This window comes from Chlorocebus sabaeus, chromosome 24 (genome assembly GCF_047675955.1).
Source record: "Chlorocebus sabaeus isolate Y175 chromosome 24, mChlSab1.0.hap1, whole genome shotgun sequence".
NCBI lineage: Eukaryota > Metazoa > Chordata > Mammalia > Primates > Cercopithecidae > Chlorocebus > Chlorocebus sabaeus.
In genome coordinates, this window is record NC_132927.1 from 80,406,571 (window position 1) to 80,427,763 (window position 21,193).

At 42.8% G+C, this 21,193-nt stretch overlaps 1 protein-coding gene across 1 annotated transcript in view; it reads left to right on the forward strand.

Annotated features, from left to right (window-relative positions):
• TDRD9 (tudor domain containing 9) overlaps positions 1-21,193 on the forward strand; it is a 133,326-nt gene that overhangs the window by 59,502 nt on the left and 52,631 nt on the right. Inside the window, exons 9-14 of the mRNA XM_007987964.3 lie at positions 4,362-4,426; positions 7,495-7,549; positions 7,691-7,775; positions 8,925-8,982; positions 11,745-11,849; positions 21,040-21,137. Of these exons, the coding sequence (XP_007986155.1) occupies positions 4,362-4,426; positions 7,495-7,549; positions 7,691-7,775; positions 8,925-8,982; positions 11,745-11,849; positions 21,040-21,137 (466 nt within the window). The remainder of the gene's footprint in view (positions 1-4,361; positions 4,427-7,494; positions 7,550-7,690; positions 7,776-8,924; positions 8,983-11,744; positions 11,850-21,039; positions 21,138-21,193) is intronic.

The following is a 21,193-nucleotide window of genomic DNA, read 5'->3' on the forward strand; positions in this document are numbered from 1 at the left end:
CACTAATTTTACTACATCTGTCTCCATAGTTTTGCCTTTTCCAGGATGTCATGTAGTTGAAATCATATAGTATGTATCCTTTTCATGTTGCCTTCTTCTACTTAGTAATATGTATTTAGCTCCCTTTATGTCTTTTCATAGCTTAGATAGCTCATTTATTTTTAGTGCCAAATTCCATTGTCTGGATGTACCACAGTTTGTTCATTCATCTTCCAGATTTCCTGCTATGTTCTGCTTTAGCTGTGTCCCATTAGTTTCTGCTATGTTGTGTCTTCATTTTCATTCATCTCAGAGTATTTTCTGATTTCTGTTTTGATTTTTTCTTTGGTTTATTGGTTTTTAGGAGTGTGGTGTTTAATTTGCACATATTTGTGAATTTCTCCCTATTTTTCCTGTTATACATTTTGAATTTCATTCTATTGTGGTTGGAGAATTATTTCTGTTCTTTTAAATTTATTGAGGTTTGTTGTATGCCTAGCATGTAGACTGTTCTGGAGAATATTACATGTGCACTTGAGAATAATGTCACTCTGTTGTTGTTAGATGGAGTGTTCTATAAATGTCTTTTAGGTGTAGTTAACTTACCGTGTTGTTCAGGTCTTCTACTTCTTGATCTTCTGCCCGATTGCTCTATATATTATCGAAAATGGGATAATGATATCCTCAACAATTGTTATTGAATTGCCTATTTCTTCAATCTTTTCTGTCAGTTTTTGCTTTATGTATTTTGGGTCTCTGTTGCTAGGTGCATATATGTTTATACCTGTTTTATCTTCCTGATTGATTCACCTGTTTATCAGTATAAAATGCCCCTCTTATCTCTCATAACACTTAATTTTAAGACCTATTTTGTGTATTAGTATAGCTACTTCACTTTTCTGTAGTTTGCTGTTTGCATGACACATATTTTTTCATTCTTTTACTTTCAATCTACTTAGTGTCTCTGCATTTAAAGTATATCTCCTGTAGACAACATATCCTGAGTGGGATCATATATATATGTATTTTTGAGATGGAGTCTTGCTCTGTCACCAGGCTGTAGTGCAGTGGTGTGATCTCGGCCCACTGCAGCCTCTGCCTCCTGGGTTCAAGTGATTCTCCTGCCTCAGCCTCCCGAGTAGCTGGGACTACAGGCACCCACCACCATACTCAGCTAAGTTTTGTATTTTTAGTAGAGACGGGTTTCACCGTGTTAGTCAGGATGGTCTTGATCTCTTGACCTCATGATCCACCCGCCTTGGCCTCCCAAAGTTCTGGGATTACAGGTATGACACCGTGCCCAGCCCCTATTTTTAAAATTAATCTAACAATCTCTGCCTTTTGATTGGGTTGTTTAATTTATTTACATTGTTTAATCCATTTACATTTAATTTTGTCACTGATATAGTTGAATTTATGTTGGCCATTTTGCTTTTTGCTTTCTGTGTGTCTCATATTCTTTTTGTTTCTCTGTTTCTCTTTTACTGCTTTCTTTTGCATTTAATACGTATTTTGCAATGTAGCATTTTACTGTTTTTTTTTTTTTTTTTTTTTTTTTTTGAGATAAGTTCTCACTGTGTTGAGCAGGCTGGGTACATGGAGTGATCATGGCTCACAGCAGCCTTGACCCCCTGGGCTCAATTGATCCTCCCACCTTAGCCTCGTAAGTAGCTGGGACTACAGGTGCTTGCCACCACGCCCTGCTAATTTTTGTATCCGGTTACTTTTAAAATCGCCTAAGGAGAAGGAAGGAGGCAAAATATGTATTTACAGTATCTTTTGTCATTACCTAATTACCTTTACCAGTTCTCTTTCTTCGTTCATGTGGATTTGAAATACTCTCTGTGGTCAGCTGTTTTCAGCACAAAAAACTTCCTTTAGTATTTCTAGTAAGGTGGGTCTGCTGCCAAAAAATAATGTCATTTTTTTGTTTATCTGGGACAGTCTTTTTTTTTTTTTTTTTTTTTGAGATGGAATTTCGCTCTTTTTGCCCAGGCTGGAGTGCAATGGTGCGATCTCAGCTCACCGCAACCTCCGCCTCCCAGGTTCAAGCGATTCTCTTGCCTCAGCCTCCTGAGTAGCTGGGATTACAGGCATGCACTACCATACCTGGCTAATTTTGTATTTTTAGTAGAGACAGGGTTTCTCCTTGTTGGTCAGGCTGGTCTTGAACTCCTGACCTCAGGTGATCCACCCGCCTTGGCCTCCCAAAGTGCTGGGATTACAGGTGTGAGCCACTGCGCCTGGCCAAGGGACAATCTTTATTTAGTCTTCATTATTGAGAGTTTTACTGAATATAGGAATCTTGATTGACAGTTTTGTCTTTCAGCACTCTGAATATGTCATCCCACTGCTTTCTGGCTTCCATTGTTTCTGCTGAGAATTCAGCTGTTAATCTTATTGGGGTTTTCTTTGTGTGTGGCATGTCATTTTTCTCTTGCTACTTTCAAGATTTCACCTTGTCCTTGAATTTCATTATGGCTTTTATGACTTCCTGTAGGACTGGCACAATAACTGAGCCTTTAATAGGCATTTAATCTTTCTTTTAAGCCAACTGCTTTTGGATGCATGGTAATACCATTGAATTTCGTGAGTCCATTGACCACTAAACTGAGTTCCTTGGCAGGAGGCCATGCTGTGCAGGAAATAATGGAAGCGAGAAAGGCATCTTTAGGTCCATGGATGGGGGTACGACAGAAACTTTACGTGCAGAGAAGGCAGATCTGAATCCAGAATTGGATCTGTGTCTATTTCCATGAAGGTAAATCAGTATCTCCTTCATGATGGAATCAACCTATCTTCAGCTGGCTGGACTGGTCCCCCAGGGAATGGTGCCATATTTGGGTCTTGGCACTGGCCCTTGCTGTTGTGTGGTTGGCATCCAGTGATGGTAGCAGCCGGATGAGTCTCATCTCAGGAAAGTGGGTGGTGTTGAGTTTGTGTGTAAGCCCTCATCCATGCTACCCATCCACTCTGTGCATTGTCTAACCCTGGGGGTACTGGAGAAGGAGGCTGGGTCACATCCACAGGCAGGGCCTCTGGCCTGTCTGATGACTGAAAGCCTCCTTCACTGTGGCTGCCTTTTGGGCATTTCTTGGTACCTCTCCATCAGATCTCCTTATTATCAGTCTTGCCATTTCCACATCCCTGACCAGCTGACCAAGCTATTAGCATCTGCTTGTTGATTGGAGTGAACCCAAACTCATGGCCATGTCTCCTTCCACCCGAAGTGGTACCACTGGATGGACTGCCTGACCTCTGCTCACTGGGAGGAGCTCCCTTCCCCACTCACTGTGTGTGAGCCTCTCCTCTGGGTGGGGCTGTGATGCAGCAGATGTTCACCTCGGCTGTTGCCAGCATCCCTCCTCTGGGTGGGGCTGTGATGCAGCAGATGTTCACCTCGGCTGTTGCCAGCATCCCATGCAGGCCCATCTACAAACCAGGCCTGTGTTTTTTATGGTGGTGGCTGCTGCCTGAGGTCATACGTGTGGCTCACACTCACAGGGAGAGATGGATGAGCAGCAGGAGCAGTGACCGTGGATGCTGAGCTGCCTGTGCTGCAGCGACTGGTTTACCCCTCACACCCCTTTCTCCTTTGTAGTGACTGTTCCCAGGCATTTCCTGGATTGCCATTGCATGGCTTTTCCATGGCTCCCTCCTCAGCTCCTGTTACTTCCCCAGAGAGGCCCTTCCCAGCCAGCCCTTCTGAGAGCACTCCATACATATGCCTTCTCTTAGCACTGCTTATTGTGTTTCCCCAGGTGTTTCTTTTTGTCTTATTGCTAAACTGAAGGTGCCTTGCCTGTTTTCTTGTTTCTTGTCTGTCTCTCCAGTTAGGATGTAAGCCCCAAAGAGCAGGGAGCTTGTCTGTCTTGTTACTGCTGTATCCTGACTACACAGAGGAGGGCTTGGCATGTAGGAAGGGCTCACAGGTTTATGGAGGAATGAAAGTTCTAAATTCACACGAAAGTAAATTTATTGACAGTAGCAGGGAAGCGAGTAGATGATTTGAGATTTTGGTCTGTACAAATCCTTTCCAATAGTAGTTTGGACTCCTGAAAGTTTAAATTTTGCTTGTAGTTGTTTTAAATGTTTTCTACTTTGAAGTTCCGGATTATAATAACTAAATTTCAAGGAAAACTTCTGTAGATAGTAAGTTTTGATAGGAGAAAGTATTGGGAGTCAAAAAGCTTAAGGTCCCCTGAATGACCACGGGGCCTTGGATGTTTTCTCATCTCTTTGGGCTTCTGTGTTTTCTTATGTACAATAAAGAACATTACACTGGATGACCTGTAAGAGGCTTTCAGGATTAAAAGCCTGTACTATTAGGATTGTAGAGAAGCAGCCTTCGTTGATATTTGTGCACATCACATTTTTAACAGGAACAAGGCCTGGTCGGGTGCCCAGTTTGTGTTGGAGCGAAGCAGTGTGTTGGTGTTTTTGCCAGGTAAGAGCGTCATAATTTTGTGACTTGGAATCCTAATACTCTGGAGAGAGGCTAAGTTTCTGCCTAACAGAGATTATGAAAGACGGTGTTCTCCATAGGACTTTGTTCTTTTTACGCTTTGAGTATGTGAACAAATGTAACTTTCAGTTTGACTTTTTATTATAATCTTTGTATTTCTTTTTTTTTTTTTCTTTCCTTTCCTTTTCCTTTTTCTAGATGGAGTCTTGCTCTGTTGCCAGGCTGGAGTGCAGTGGCATGATCTCGGCTCACTGCAGCCTCCTCCTCCTCAGTTCCAGTGATTCTCCTGCCTCAGCTTCCCAAGTAGCTGGGACTATAGGTGTACACCACTATGCCCGGCTAATTTTTGTATTTTTAGTAGAGATGAGGTTTCATCATGTTGGCCAGGATGGTCTCTATCTCTTGACCTTGTGATCTGCCCTCTGTGGCCTCCCAAAGTGCTGGGTTTACAGATGTGAGCCACTGTGCCCGGCCAACCCTTGTATTTCTAAAAAGATTTCTTATTAATAAATTATTAAGAGTTCAATTTTTTTTTTTTTTTTTTTTTTTTGAGACAGAGTCTCACTCTGTTGCCCAGGCAGGAGTACAGTGGCACAATCTCGGCTCACTGCAACCTCTGCCTCCTGGGTTCAAACGATTCTCCTACCTAAGCCTCCCAAGTAGCTGGGATTACAGATGCGCATCACCATGCTTGTCTAGAGTTCAACTTTTTGAAGACAGTCTTGCCACCTTCAAAATTTCCAGTAAAATATTTGGCTTTGTTAAATTTGCATTTTACATATATGGTTATAAATGTGAGGTAACTGTCATTAGTTTGCATTGAAAGCTTATTTAGTAATAGTAAAACATACTGTTATTGTAATACCATGAGAATCATCAGGGTAATCCTTGAGTTCCCTTCTCAGTGTTTGAGAAAACAGGCTTTTAAAATACCTTTCTGAAAAGATGAATTTATGTTAAATTGTACTTTTTCAAAATTACTTGATTTTTAATTTAAGTAGTATAGCTTGATGAAACATTATGACAATAATTCAAATATTTTCTGTTGTAAGGTAATGTATAGCGCATAAACGGATTTGTTCTTATAATAATGGAGAATGAAAATCATGCAATGAAAATAGCTTATTTAATTTTGGAATGCAACATACGAGTTTCAGACTTTTGTCATGTTTTGCTTAGGTGATAAGGATTTGTTTACATGCAGGGAACCATTAGCTGACAGTGGGGTGGTGTTGCATTTGCCTTGGAGAATATTTATCAAATGACTGCTATGTGCATAATATTGTATTAAGGGGAAAAACATCACCAAAGTGGAGCCATGTTGATACTAGCTTAAGAATACCTAACATGAGATAAGTACTTTTTATTTTATTCCATTCGTTTTTTTAGAAAGGGTCTTGCTGGCCGGGTGCGGTGGCTCAAGCCTGTAATCCCAGCACTTTGGAAGGCCGAGGTGGGTGGATCACGAGGTCAGGAGATCGAGACCATCCTGGCTAACACGGTGAAACCTCATCTCTACTAAAAAATACAAAAAAATTAGCCGGGCGAGGTGGTGGGCGCCTGTAGTCCCAGCTACTTGGGAGGCTGAGGCAGGAGAGTGGCGTGAACCTGGGAGGCAGAGCTTGCAGTGAGCCGAGATCGCGCCACTGCACCCCAGCCTGGGCAGCAACAGAGCGAGACTCCGCCTCAAAAAAAAAAAAAAAAAAAAGAAAAAAAAAAAAGAAAGGGTCTTGCTGTGTTGCCCAGGCTGGAGTACAGTGGTGTGACCCTGACTCACTGCAGCCTCTGCCTCCTGGGCTGAAGTGATATTTCCACCTCCCAAGTAGCTGGGACTACAGGCGTGTCCCCCCGTGCCTGGCCAAATTTTTTTTTTTTTTTTTGGTATCTTTTCTTAGAGACAGGGTTTAACTAGGTTGCCCAGGCTAGTCTCGAGCTGCTAGGCTCTAGTGGTCTCCATGAATTGATCCATCTGCCTCAGCCTCCCAAAGTGTTGGGATTGCAGATGTGAGCCACTGCTCCTGGCTGATAAATACTTTTTACCTGGTAGACATTGCCTTAAGGAAATATTTATAAGTGATATTTTACATTTAGGGTTGCTATCTTTTTAATATGTTCATGTGAATTCAAGTTTGATAGATGTTTCTGTGTTAATTGATCTTTTGTGTACAGTTCTATGGTAGTTTTCCAGGGCTGCTGTAGCAAAGGGCCACAAACTAAATGGCTTAAAAGAACAGCCATGTATTCTCTCCCTGTTTCAGAGGCTAGATGTTCACAGTCGAGTTGTTAGCAGGGCCATGCTCTTTCTGAGCCTCTTCCTCTTTCCAGCTCCTGGTAGTGGCCTTCAGTCCCCAGTGTTCCTTGACCTGTGGCTGCCTCACTCATGTGTCTGTCGTCACATGGCATTCTCTGTTTGTCTGTGCCTCTTCCCTTGTATGGACACCAGGGCCCAACCCATTCCAGTATAACTTCATCTTAACTAATTACAGCTGCAATGACTCTGTTTCCAAATAACACCACATTCTGGATTACTGGGGTTGGGACTTCAGTACATCTTTTTAGGGGACACAGTTCAACCCATAACAGACTCAGATTTGAAAATCAGGGTGGGGCAAAAGTACATGCTAGCTTAGCTTTCAGCAAACAGGACGGAGGCCTGATGGAAATGGTTTAGCACATCCTCATGACCAAAACTTTACAAACGTTATTTTTTGATTGTAAAGATTTTGTATGCTCATTATAGAAAATTTAGAAAATCTGGGGGTAAAAAAGAAATGCAAAAATTACTCATATAGCTAACACCCACAGGAAGTCACTGCTATGTAAAGGAAAACTGGAAGAATATGTTTTTTCCCTTTATTTTTGAGATACTACTAATCAATGTCACTGTGTACTTTTACTTGTGTTTCTGGTATATTTAGGCAAAGAGGATAAAAAAGTCAAATGAATTGGTAGGGCCTTCTTTGAAAGATATGCCATTTTAATTTAAAAGTTGGTTTCCAGCAGTAAATACAAAGATGTTTATTTCCCTCCTCCACTTTTTTCTTCCCTAGGTCTGGGTGAAATAAACTATATGCATGAACTTCTCACAAACCTGGTTCATAAAAGGTGTGTTGAAAATGATACAGCTGTATTCTTCTAAATCCTTGTGTTGTTTCTGCCTTAAATAATTTTAATTATCTCAGTATTTATTTTTGTATCTCATGTGTATCTATTCTTTATGGAGATTTTATTTTAGTAATTTCTTAGGTTGCAGGTCTATCCACTCCATTCAAGTGTGGCTTTAGAAGAACAGAATAATGTATTTTTAAGTCCAGTCCCTGGGTACAGAAAGGTAGGAAAACTGGGAAGACAAGTTCTAAGCACTTTAGGTAAATTTTCCTTAGAGACTCTACTCATGAAAAATATTTTCTGGGTGTCGTGGCTCGTGCTGGTGTTTCCAGCACTGTGGGAGGCTGAGGCGGGTGAATCGTTTGAGCTCAGGAGTTTGAGACCAGCCTGGTAGCATGGCGAAACCCCATCTCTACAAAAAATATAAAAATTACCTGAGTGCAGTGGCACACACCTGTGGTCCCAGCTACTTGGGAGGCTGAGGTAGGAGGCTTATGCCTGGCTGTTGGAGGCTGCAGTGAGCCGAGATCACACCAGTGCACTCCCGCCTGGGTGACAGAACAAGACTCTGTCTCAAAAAAAAAAAAAAAAAAAAAAAAAAGGAAAGGAAAAAAAATTCACATTTCAGCAGTGTGTTCTGTAGTTAGTGGTTAGTCACTTAAACAAGTATTTGCCTGATGAGCCAGGTACGTTGTTTAGTTTTGTGTTTTATTTTGTAAATCAGTTTGCTAAAAAGCTAAGATTTTTTATTTTCTCAATTCAGGAATTCTGATGCCTTTTAATTCTTCTTTAGTATTTCTCTAACTTTGGAACTGTTCTGGTGTCCCTGAAACCATTCTGGTGACTGGTTAGAAGCCATATTCTAGGTCCTGCTTCAGGAGGATTTCTTTATCTCAGATTATATGTGAATGATGGAGTTGTTTTAACAAGACCCTTCTAGAGCTGCTTGCAGTGATCGGGGGCCTGAGCTGGCAACCTCGCCCCTGGATTGCTTTGGAATCCCTAGGAGCAGCCTTGAGTGGTATTCTAGGGCAACTACAAGCTACAGCCCTTCTTCTAGAAACCTGGTTGTACCCCTGGGCAATTCCAGGACCCCTCTCCACCCCACCAAAGCTACCACCCCAGAAGTCAGGAACAGCTCCCTTTGCCTGTGTCTAAGCCCTTGCTGTGTTGTATGTGGCTGGTTTTCCATTCACCAGGGGCTTCTTGATCAATTGTGATGTGTATAAAATAGAAAAATGGCTAATTTTGAAATCTGAGTTCAGTATTTACATTCAGAAGCTTTAAAATAATTTTTGCATTTTCATAAACTTTGCCTAATGATGTCCAGAATATAGTAGAAATGTCAGCTTTTTTCTTTGATGTTTAACAGATTATTCTGTCCACCAATATTGCAGAGAGTTCTGTCACAGTTCCAGATGTCAAATATGGTAAGATACTTCTCTGTTTACCTCCTGGCATTAGCTGTAGTGCCGTATTTATTGGCTTATTCACCTCACTCAGGAATTGTTCTTCTCTTCCTCCCCATCTCTCCCTGTTTTGGAAGATAGAATTGAGAAAAGTAGGTTTACGTAGTTTCTCCCGTACTCTCAGTTCACCACCTCCTCCTCTGAGTGCACCATTTCATGCTTTAGGGCAAGCTGGCTAGTAGGAAGTGTTTGGGGTGTTCCCACTGGGCCTTATGGGAAACAACTTTGGGGCTGCCAGGTGGAGTTCTGTGACTGGAGCGAGGCAGATGTGGGGAGGAACTTAGGCCATCTCAGTTCTGAAGGTTGCTTGGCAGGACACCATGTCAACTCTGGAGCAGCCCGCTTTGTCATCCCATTTTCTGTATCTGTGTCTGTGATTACTTTGTGAGATTGCTTCATCAATGAGTTTTCTAAATTCATTAATTTATATTTGAGAACCTAACACGTGTGCCAGGCACTGTTCTCAATGCTGGCAGTACAGTGGTGAATAAGACAAAGTCCAGTCCTCATGGCTGCTGCGTTCTGGTGGGAGAGAGAGGGACGCTTAGCGGGTAAAAAGGTCTTTATAATTTCAGGTACAGGTCAATGTTGTGTAGGAAAATAAATCAGGGGAGGGGGCTACAGTTACTGGGAAAACAATGATCTTTCAGATAGGATGATGTGGAATTACCTCTTTGAGGAAGTGACATTTTAATAGAGGCCTGAATTAAATGAGGAGTGAGCCTTGCGAAAAGGTGGCTGGGGTGTGGGGAATGGGTTTGAGGAGCAGCACACGGCCAGTGTGGCTGGAATGGGTAAACCAGGGCAGATGATAATGAGCAGGTGTTTTGTCTCTGTACCAGGGAAATAGCAGTAAGCAAAATAGACAAAAGCCTTTGTTCTCGTGACACTTTCAGGGGTGGGTAGATAAATACAGATATGTAGTAAGTTACATGATGGTGAGTATATAAAGAAAAAAGAGGGGGTTATTGGGTAGGGAGTGTTAGGGAAGCACCATTGAGATTGTAGGTGGAGTGACCAGGGAATGTGACAAGTCACATGCTGAAGGAGGTTAGGGAAGGAGTCAGGTCCGTACCTGGCAAAAGAGTGTTTAGAGTAGGAGAAAGCAGGAGTGTGCTTGATGGTTGTGAAACAGCACCATCAGGCGAGGAGGCCAGGGCAGCTGGACCAGTGTGAACACAGGGGAAAGGAGCCTGAAGAGAGGCCTGGAGGTAGCAGGGCCCGTAGGGCCTGGTGCATCCTTTGCTGTGCTGGGCAAGATGGAGAATCCTTGGTGAGTTTTGATAACAGAAATGATATAACCTGAAGTTCACTTAACAGGATTTCTCTGGGAATAGACTAGAATGAGGCAAAGGAGATAAAAGGAAGAGAGTTAGGAGGGTGTCACAAGAATCTAGGCGAGAATCGGTGGTGTTTAGAATAGGACAGTAGTGATAGGGGGACAGGAGGTGGGGGCAGATCCCAGGGAGATTCTGAAGGCAGAGCTGGTGAGGATGTGCTGAGGTGTCTGATGGAGAAATTGTGAGAGACACGTTTGGTCAGCCCTCTAGACGTGTGGCCTGAGAGACTGGGAGGATGGAGGCTCCTGTGAGATGGTGAAGGCTGTGGAAGGAGCAGGGTGGGGTAGGTGAGGAGCTGAGATTTGGGCTGAGACATGTGCTAGATGTTCAGGTGGAGGTGTCGTGGAAGCAGCTGGCTGTGTGAGCTTGGAGACCACGGCTAGGGAGCAGCTGGCAGGGGCGTCAGCTGGTGACTGGCGTTGGAAGGCAGAAACCTGGCCAAACTCTTCTGGGAGTGCACAGAGGGAGGGTGGCCCCAGTGTTTAAAGGTGGGCAATAAGAGCAGAGGGGCCTCCAGAGCAGTGGGAAGAAAGCCAGTGAGCACAGGGGCCTAGACACCCAGTAGGAAAGGGTCTTGAGGGGATGGAGTGGAAGAGTGCATCAGATGCTCATGGCAGATCAAGGAGAACCTCCCAACAGCGCTGTTGTCAGTGACCTTGACAAGGGCAGCTTTGGTGGAAGCAAGCGTCTGCTTGGAATGGGCTCAAGAAAGAGTGGGAAGAAATGAACCAAGAACCGGTGGCGGCAGACAACACTCCACAGGTGTTTTGCTGTAGGGGAGCAGAGGAATTGGGGCAGTAAGTGAAGGGGTGGCCCAGGGGAGTGAGTGTTGCTGATGGGAGATCCCCAGTGCTTTGGCTGTGTGAGGGGAAAAGGTGGGGTGGAGGGGAGGAGGCAGGCCACGGATGAGGATACTAAAGCGCAGAGACACTCAGCAGCTTATCCAGCCAGGCACACCCACGTGTACAGATGCACAGACACACACACCCATCCAGACAGACATACACATACCCAGACACCAGATCCACAGGCACACACAGACGTGGGATTTGAATTCTGGCGGTCCCTTGCATCAGCTGCTCTCCTCTGCTACTGTTGTAATGAGGCTCTTTTGGAGAACATTACTCTTTCGGGTGCAGTCCAGGTAGGCCTTCTTATGACACGTTGGGTCGTAAGACTCCCAGTACTCAGCAAGAAAGGATGTGACCACCAGCTCCCTGTCCTGGGCAGAAGGAGTGGTCAGTGCATGTCAAATATTTCTGCCTGTTCACTAATTCTTAAGGCTGCATGCTTCAAATGGTTTTATCACTATGCATTGTGATTTATTATGCAATGATCTCTTATTAGCATGGTGTTTATAGTTCTTTTCTTTTTAAATGGCAGTTATAGATTTTTGTTTGACTAGAACTTTGGTCTGTGATGAAGATACAAATTATCAGAGTCTGCGATTGAGTTGGGCCTCTAAAACCAGCTGTAATCAGAGAAAAGGTAAGACATTTGTGTTAAAGCACAGTAATGAGTCAGTGGTGACACAGCGGCACATTCAGGTGGTTTTTTTTTTTTTTCCCTGAGCTGGAGTCTTGCTCTGTCGCCAGGCTGGAGTGCAGTGGCGCGATCTCGACTCACTGCAAGCTCTGCCTCCTGGTTCTCGCCATTCTCCTGCCTCAGCCTCCCGAGTAGCTGGGACTACAGGCACCTGCAACCATGCCCTGCTAATTTTTTGTATTTTTTAGTAGAGACAGGGTTTCACCGTGTTAGCCAGGATGGTCTTGTTTACTGACCTTGTGATCGCCCACCTTGGCCTCCCAAAATGCTGGGATTACAGGGGTGAGCCACCGCGCCCGGCCATTCAGATGCTTTTCTAAAAAATTCATTTTTTGCACTTTTTACTCAGTTATTTCCTTTCTTGGAACCAGTTTTAAGTTTTTAGCAATGGCTTCTCATATTGTCAGAGTGTCCATTTAAATCCATGCTTCTCCTCTCTTCTAATGTATGAGGTCTTTGTACAAACTGGATAAACCCAATCATCCTGACACTGTTTTTTTCCTAAAGTGAAATTAAAAAATTATTGGTGAAGAACTATGGAAACCAAGTGGATCACTTCAGTAATTTTTGATCATCTGATTTCTGTTTCACTTTGATCTTCCTAGGGTTAGTTTTCCTAAAGTGGTTCCACAGAGAGTTCCGGATTTGCTGCATCAGCCACACATATCACTGGGCAGAGATGAGGGTGTAAGGTCACTTTTGGGGTCTTGGGATGCTTCGACCACAGTGGAGGTGTATTCATGACATACCTGGGACAGGTTGTTAAGATCACCTGTGGCAAGAACTGATTTCGCAGAACAGCGTTCTCAGTGCAGACTGAGAAGTGGCTTATTTTTTTATTTTTAGAGAACCTTTTGAGAAGGGTAGATAAAAGACCATTTCAAGAATACTAAAATACTAAATACACCCCTCAAAGGCAACATTGATTTAATATTTACCGTACGCCAGACATTCTTCTAAGTATTTATTAACTTATTTAATCTTCCTAGCAACCCTGTGAGGTAAGTACATACATAGTGTGTTAATTAAGATTCCCATTTCTTAGTGAAGCAGCTGAGAGGCATGGAAATAGTAACTTGCTCAAGATTATAGTAGGAAGTGGTGGGAATGAGGTTTGAACCCAGAAATCTGACTTTGGTCTATATTCTTAACCTTTTTGTTGTATCACCTCTCCTGAAATGACTTGCCTAGAGAGGGGTTAAGAGAATGACTAAGCAGCCGTTAAAATAGGGTCGCAGAGGCCAGGCGTGGTGGCTCACACCTGTAATCCCAGCACTTTGGGAGGCCGAGGTGGGTAGATTGCCTGAGCTTAGGAGTTCCAGACCAGTCTGGACAACATGGCAAAACTCTGTGTCTACCAAAAACACAAAAAATTAGCTGGGCATGGTGGCGCATACCTGTGGTCCCAGCTACTCGGGAGGGTGAAGTGGGAGGATCACTTGAGCCTGGGAGGTGGAGGTTGAAGTGAGCCAAGATCACACACACTGCACCCCAGCCTGGGTGACAGAGTGAGAGCCCTGTCTCAAAAAAAAAAAAAGTCACAGAGGTTCTCATCACTTTGGAAAAACCTTATGTATTATTATAAAGTTAAGAGAAAAAAGGCTGTTAAACTGTAATCACCTCATTATGTTTAACCTCCTTCCCCCTCAAACTTCCCAAAAAACTATGCTTAAAAAATGACTAGAAATAGCTGGTTGCAGTGGCTTGCGCCTGTAATCCCAGCACTTTGGGAGGCTGAGGCTGGTGGATCATTTGAGGTCAGGAGTTTGAGACCAGTCTGGCCAACATGGTGAAACCCTGTCTCTGTTACAAATACAATAATTAGCTGAATGTGGTGGCACACACCTGTAATCCCAACTGTTTGGGAGGCTGAGGTATGAGAATTGCTTGAACCTGGGAGGTAGAGGTCGCAGTGAGCCTAGATCACGCCGCTGCACTCTAGCCTGGGCAACAGAGCAAGACTCTATCTCAAAACAAAAACCCTCAACAAAAAATGACTAGAAATAAATATACAAAAATTTTAAAAGTGATTATCTTTGGGTCAGTCTTGGGATTATAGGAGTTTTGTCTACCTTTTTGTATATTCAAAATTTCTGTAATTAGATATTTATTATAAAATTTCTTCCTTTACAGGTTATGGTAAAAATGGTACATAGAATCCTTTGAATCCTTCTCTTACCTTCTCCTGGAGTGGGACATTTGTATATGTAGTCAACCAGGAAATTGACATAGTGTAACACTGTTAGACCATACACCTTGTTTCACAGTTTTCCTTGTACCGTGTGTATGGTTCTCTGCAGTTTGATCCTGTGTGTAAGTTTGTGTAACCACTACTGTGATCAGAACACAGAACTGTCCTGTCCCACTGCTATGCAGGGGTGGCCCTGTGCTGCCCCCTTGCAGCCATACCTGCCCCTAATACTCTGCCTGCCAACTGGTGACCCATCTTCATCTCTGCAGCTTTGTCGTTTCCAGGATGTTAGATAAATGGAATCACACAGTATGTGACCTTTTGAAATTGTCTTTTTCCAAGACTTACCATAGTGTTCTTAGGAGCCATCTAAGCCAATACAAGCTGCATGCATGTATCAGTGGCTCATTCCTTTTTATTACTAAGTAGTATTCCACTGAACATTTACCTGTTTAAGGACATTTGAGGTTTTTCCAATTCTTGCCATGTGAATAAAACAACTGTGAATATTCATGTACAGGTTTTTGTGTGGCCATAAGTTTTCATTTCTCTGGTATAAAAACCCAAGAATATACTGGGTCATGTGGTAAATCTATATTTAGTTTCTTTTGTTTTGTTTTGAGATGGAGTCTCACTCTGTCGCAGGGCTGGAGTGTAGTGGCGTGATCTCAGCTCACTGCAACCTTCACCTTCCAGGTTCAAGCAATTCTCCTGCCTCGGCCTCCCTAGTAGCTGGGACTACAGGCGTGCCCCACCACGCCCAGCTAATTTTTGTATTTTTAGTAAAGACGGGGTTTCACCATGTTGGCCAGGCTGGTCTCTGACTCTTGACCTCGTGATCCTCCTGTCTCGGCCTCCCAAAGTGCTGAGATTACAGGCATGAGCCACTGTGCCCAGCCTGTGTTTAGTTTTATAAGGCACTACTCTTTCCATGGTGACTGTGTCATTTTACGTTCCACGAGCAATGTGTGAGATCTGTTTTTTCCATATTCTTGCCAGCACCACTGTTAAAAGAAAAATTTTGGCCAGACACGGTGGCTCATGCCTGTAATCCCAGCACTTTGGGAGGGTGAGATGGGCAGATTGCATGAGCCCAGGAGTTCGAGATCAGCTTGGGCAACATGGCAAAACCCTATCTCTATAAAAAATACAAAAATTAGTCAACCATGATGGCATGTGCCTGTACTCCCAGCTACTCAGTAGGGTAAGGTGGGAGGATGGATTGAGCCGGGGAGGTCGATGCAGTTGAGCCGTGATTGCGCCACTGCACTCCAGCCTGTGTGACAGTGAGATGCTGTTCTGAAAAAATAAAAAATTTTAGACAAATTAAACTTAACAGAGTTTTATTTTTATTTTATTTATTTATTTATTTATTTATTTATTTATTTATTTATTTTATTTTTTTCGAGACGGAGTCTCGCTCTGTTGCCCAGGTTGGAGTGCAGTGGTGTGATGTCGGCTCACTGCAAGCTCTGCCTCCCGGGTTCATGCCATTCTCCTGCCTCAGCCTCCTGAGTAGCTGGGACTACAGGCGCCCGCCACCGCGCCCAGCTAATTTTTTGTATTTTTAGTAGAGATGGGGTTTCACCGTGGTCTCGATCTCCTGACCTTGTGATCCACCCGCCTCGGCCTCCCAAAGTGCTGGGATTACAGGCGTGAGCCACTGTGCCCGGCCAACAGAGTTTTAAAGAACATTTTGCAAATGGGTCTGCCTCTGAACTGGAAGAGGTTTAGAGAGACTGTGGTGCTGTTGCATGGTCAAGGAAGATTTATGAACAGAAAAAGGAAAGTGACGTGTAGAGAACAGAAGTGAGTTACAGAAATGGCCAGACTGACTACAGCTGAACATTGGTCATCTTTGAATGTGGTTTGAGCAGTTGGTTGCCTTTGATTGGCTGAAACCCGGTGATTGGCATAAGAGTGAGTTATAGTCTGTTTGCATATGTAGTTAGGTTACAGTTTACTATGTGCAGAGAGACTTTTAGGCTGAACTTAAAATATGTAAGGAGGCATCTTTAGGCTAAACTTTTTTCTTCTTTTTTTTTCTTTCTTTTCTTTTTTTTTTTTTTTGAGACGGAGTCTTGCTCTGTTGTCAGGCTGGAGTGTAGTGGCATGATCTTGGCTTACTGCAAGCTCTGCCTCCCGGGTTCATGCCATTCTCCTGCCTCAGCCTCCCGAGTAACTGAGACTTCAGGCGCCCACCACCATGCCTGGCTAATTTTTTGTATTTTTAGTAGAGACGGGGTTTCACTGTGTTAGCCAGGATGGTCTTGATCTCCTGACCTCGTGATCTGCCTGCCTCGGCCTCCCAAAGTGCTGGGATTACAGGCGTGAGCCACCGCGCCTGGCCAGCATCTATCTGCTTTTAAATATTTTAGTTTGATTATTTTGCATTTAGTATGAGTGACTTTATTTTGGATTAGCCTGGTCTGTTGGAGCCTAGTGTATGAATTTAGTCCAAAACAATAGTCTCTCATCATTTTGTTTAACAATTTCCTCCTTTTGGTCAGGTTTTGACTTAGGTGAGAGTGTGACCAAAACTTAGGGCTTTAGTGTCACTCTCAGTTATTGTCATTTTGGCTTTTTAGTCTTGACATGTTATGTATGGGCTATGGTTTTTTCATGATGACACTTTTTTTTTTTGAGCTTTTGTTGTTTTAAGTGAAGAAGAGACTGACATTTTTATGTATTCATTTTTGAGACAGGGTCTTGCTCTGTCACTCAGGCTGGAGTACAGTGGCATGATCATGGCTCACTGCAGCCTCAACGTCCCAAGCACAAGCAATCCTCCCACCTCAGCCTCCCGAGTGGCTGAGACTACAGGTGTGTGCCACCACACCCAGCTAATTTTTTATTTTTTTGTGGAGACAGGGATCTCACTGTGTTGCCCCCCAGGCTGGATCTCACTGTGCTGCCCAGGCTAGTTCTAACTTATGTTGCCCAGGCTGGATCTCACTATGTTGCCCAGGCTGAACTCAAGTGATTCTCCTACCTCAGCCTCCCAGAGTGCTGGGATTACAGTTACGAGACACCACACTCAGCCAACATTTTGTAGGTGGCTGTATATAAACATTTAAAACTTTTGAGAGAATACAGTGTACCAGGGAGACTACTACTATGACTATTAGGAGAATAATACCAAAAGTTTGGAATATGTTCTTTAGCCAGGGTTTCCATGAACCATACCAATGAAAATCAAATAGATCAAAGGATGAGTCAGATAAAGAGGCTTGCTTTTAACCAAGCAGTCCGTTTACCTTCTGTTTATCTTTATCGTGAGTCTTTTTTTTTTTTTTTTGAGATGGAGTTTTGCTCTTGTTGCCCAGGCTGGAGTGCAGTGGTGTGATCTTGGCTCACTGCAATCTCTGACTCCCGGGTTCAAGTGATTCTCCTGCGTCAGCCTCCTGAGTAGCTGGAATTACAGGTGCATGCCACCACGCCCGGCTAATTTTTTGTATTTTTAGTAGAGATAGGGTTTCACTATGTTGGCCAGGCTAGTCTCGAACTCCTGACCTCAGGTAATCCACCCGCCTCAGCCTCCCAAAGTGCTGGGATTATAGGCATGAGCCACTACGCCCAGCCTAACTGATGCTTTATAATACCTGATGTATTTATCTATGTATAATAAGTAGTGTCAGCAACTTTTTTTTCCCCAATCTAGTCAGTAAGTAATCTAGAGAAATTTTATTACCTAGCACAACTTTAGCAAGAGAATTTAAAGAAGTCTGTTGTGTAATCATAGGCTTTGTAGTAGAATCTATTCTAGAGCCTATTAGGAGTGATACATTTTTAATTATTGTCTTATTTACTCTAAACTGTGGGAAAGGAGACCTAACAAATGACGTCTATCTAGAAGGGTGAAGGCCTCTTGGCAATGTTTTCTTTAACCTATGATGTAGGTCAAGAGGGATGAACCAATGGTTTGTTTCTGACTGATTATGGATTAACAAAGGTACTATTAAATTTTTTTATATCTACCCTTTGTCTTTTGTTTATTAAGGCATAAGATAGTCCATGGGTAAGGTTGGCTGTAAAATCTTTTACCAATAAAAGTATACCCTATGAGTGTATATAATAACCTCTTTTTTTAGGGAAGTTACTATATGCATTATTGTTTATAGAGGCAGAAGCAAGGGGAAAAATAAGAGGTTGGAGTCTCATGATAGAGAAGTCTTAATTTGTGATCTTGGAAAAGCTGTTCACATCTGGGATGTTGTCTGCTTTTGGGGAGAAACTTTTTTGGTTAGCTTTACCTTAAGGTTTCTAATGGGTGTATAGTTTCTAAGAGTTTGGAGGGGCTCTTTTAATTTGTGAGATTATGCACTTAAGTTTTGAGATCCCAAAGTTTTGTAATGTGGGTAGCAAGGACAGTCTTTTTCTGATGTTGTTTTTAGAAGAGTCAATCTCTGGGTTTTAGATTGTGAAGTATTTGATTGTCCTTAGTTGGTGGACCATGAAAAGCTTTTTTTTACCTGGTGAAAATATATTTTGGTATAATGCATTAAAGTCTTGTGGCATTTAGTTATACTAAAGTTTAGTAGCAGAAGATACATGAGACTCTATTATCAGGTGCATAGAGGCCTTTTAGTGACTATTTTACAAGGGATTACCTTCTGTTTTTTACTGAAGTGGATTTGATTGTCTTCAATCTGTAATTCCTTTGACTATGACAATCTAGTTAGTTTTTTCTAATGCTATTGTATCTGTAATACTTTATTTAACTGTTTTATAACTTGTCTAGTGAAACAAGCACTTCTGTCACTGGAGATTTTTTTATGAATGACCCATGAGAGAACACATTTTCTAGTAACCTATTTGGAATAATTTCAGTGGACTTTGGATAGTAGGGGTGGTGATCCTTAGTTTTTGGCATCTGGCCCTGTGGTGATTAAGGCAGAGGAATATTGCCTCCTGGGTGCACTGGTCCATACAGAGAACGGAGGATGTATGGCTGTGGTTGGTTAGTTTTACATATCAAAGACATGTTCCTGGCTGGGTCCTTTGCTCTAAGAATTGGCTAGTCTTGGGAGGGGCAGTCTCACCCCAGCCAGAAGGGTTTTTAAAAATACCAAAGCATCATGCTATACAGAAAATAAAAAGTATTTAGAATATAAATTGCATTTGCATTTTTGTAAAGAAAATCACTTGCATGTGCTTGCTCTTGCTGTTTCTGGGTTCTTGGTTCTGTCCCGTTGCTCTTTCTCTTTCCCTCCACCGGCACTGTACTGCCTTGATTACTGTAGAAGAAGTTGTTATATGAAACAGAGTGATTCTTCCTACTTTATTCTTCATTTTCAAAATGGTTTTCAATATTCGAAGTCCTTGGCCTTGCCAGATAGATTTCAGAATAAGCTTGTTTATAGATACCAAAGAAGTTTCGTGCTTTTGATAGGAATTATGTTAAACCCATAGATGAATATGTGGAAAATTGACATAATGACTATGTTGAATCTTCCAATTTCTGAGTACTATATGTGTTTCTGTTTATTTAGCCATCTTTGGTTTCTTTCATCGGCAGTGTGTAATTTTCAGCGTATAGATCCTGTATATGCTGTGTTAAATTTATGCCTCAGTATTTCATTTGACTTAGAGTGATTGTAAATGACATTGTGTTTCAATTTTGGTTTCCATATGTTCATTACTAGTATCTGGACATGTGGTTGATTTTTGTGTGTTGATCTTGTATCATGCATCTTTACTGAATTCACTTATTAGTTCTCGGAAGGCTTTTTTTGGGTGTTTGTTTTTGTGATGTCTTGGGATTTTCTTAGATCATCCTGTCATTTGCAAATAAGGTGGGTGGTGGTGGAGGAAGAAGCCCAGATTCTCCACAGTCTCCTGGCAGTGAGGAGGATGCCTGGAAAGGCAGACAGGGCAGCAGGGGACAGGATCCAGATACCTGTAGGTGGGGAAGGGATGGTTTTTGGGTTGCCTCATTTCTTTTAAAGCTGCATTTTAAGACTCCCTCCTACCCCTCCCTCCACTCTCTCTCCTTGGACAATTTTATTACATGTTAGGATAAAAGAGTTGCTACTTCATAGGTGATAGAGTCACAAGGGAGTAACAGTTTATGTCATGGTCTCCGTGGGCCAGCCTTGGTTCTGAGCCTTCTGCTTGTTCCTCACTCAGTCACGTAATGTGGTGTGGCTGACAGCTGGGAGGGTGCTTTGCAGTGGGGCGAGGATGGGTGGGTAGCAGAAGCCATTGGAAGCACAAGCTGTTGAGACAGCCTCCTCGATGGCATCGTAGGGCCTGTCGCTAACCTCGTGACTTTCTATTATGAACGGTGCATTTTCCAGAAGGGTGTACTTGGTTTCTGTTGCATATTGGGCCAAGGTTGTCTTCTTCAGAAAGATGCATTAGGCCGGGCGCGGTGGCTCAAGCCTGTAATCCCAGCACTTTGGGAGGCCGAGACGGGTGGATCACGAGGTCAGGAGATCGAGACCATCCTGGCTAACACGGTGAAACCCCATCTCTACTAAAAAAATACAAAAAACTAGCCGGGCGAGGTGGTGGGAGCCTGTAGTCCCAGCTACTCGGGAGGCTGAGGCAGGAGAATGGCGTGAACCCGGGAGGCGGAGCTTGCAGTGAGCTGAGATCCGGCCACTGCACTCCATCCAGCCTGGGCGACAGAGCGAGACTCCGTATCAAAAAAAAAAAAAAAAAGAAAGATGCATTAGATTTGATAATATTGGTCACTGAGTAGAAGTCAGCATTTAGTCTTGTTCTAACTTTTTAGGATAGTCATTTAGAATAACATTTAAAATAAGAATAACTTATTAAGAATACACTAACATATTCTAAAGGTGTTACTGACATGGTCTAGTAGAAGACACTTAAGGCTTTGCTTAATTAATATTTAATGACTGTTTAAAAATATATCTTCATGCTGATGTTAAAGTAATTAATGCCAAACGCTGTTTGCACATCTTTCCTTTGAAGGCCGTGCTGGACGAGTGTCTAGAGGGTACTGTTACCGGCTGGTACACAAGGATTTCTGGGACAACTCCATCCCTGATCATGTTGTTCCTGAGATGTTGGTAATTCACTTTGGTCATTGTCAAAGTTATTTATTTATTTATTTATTTATTTATTT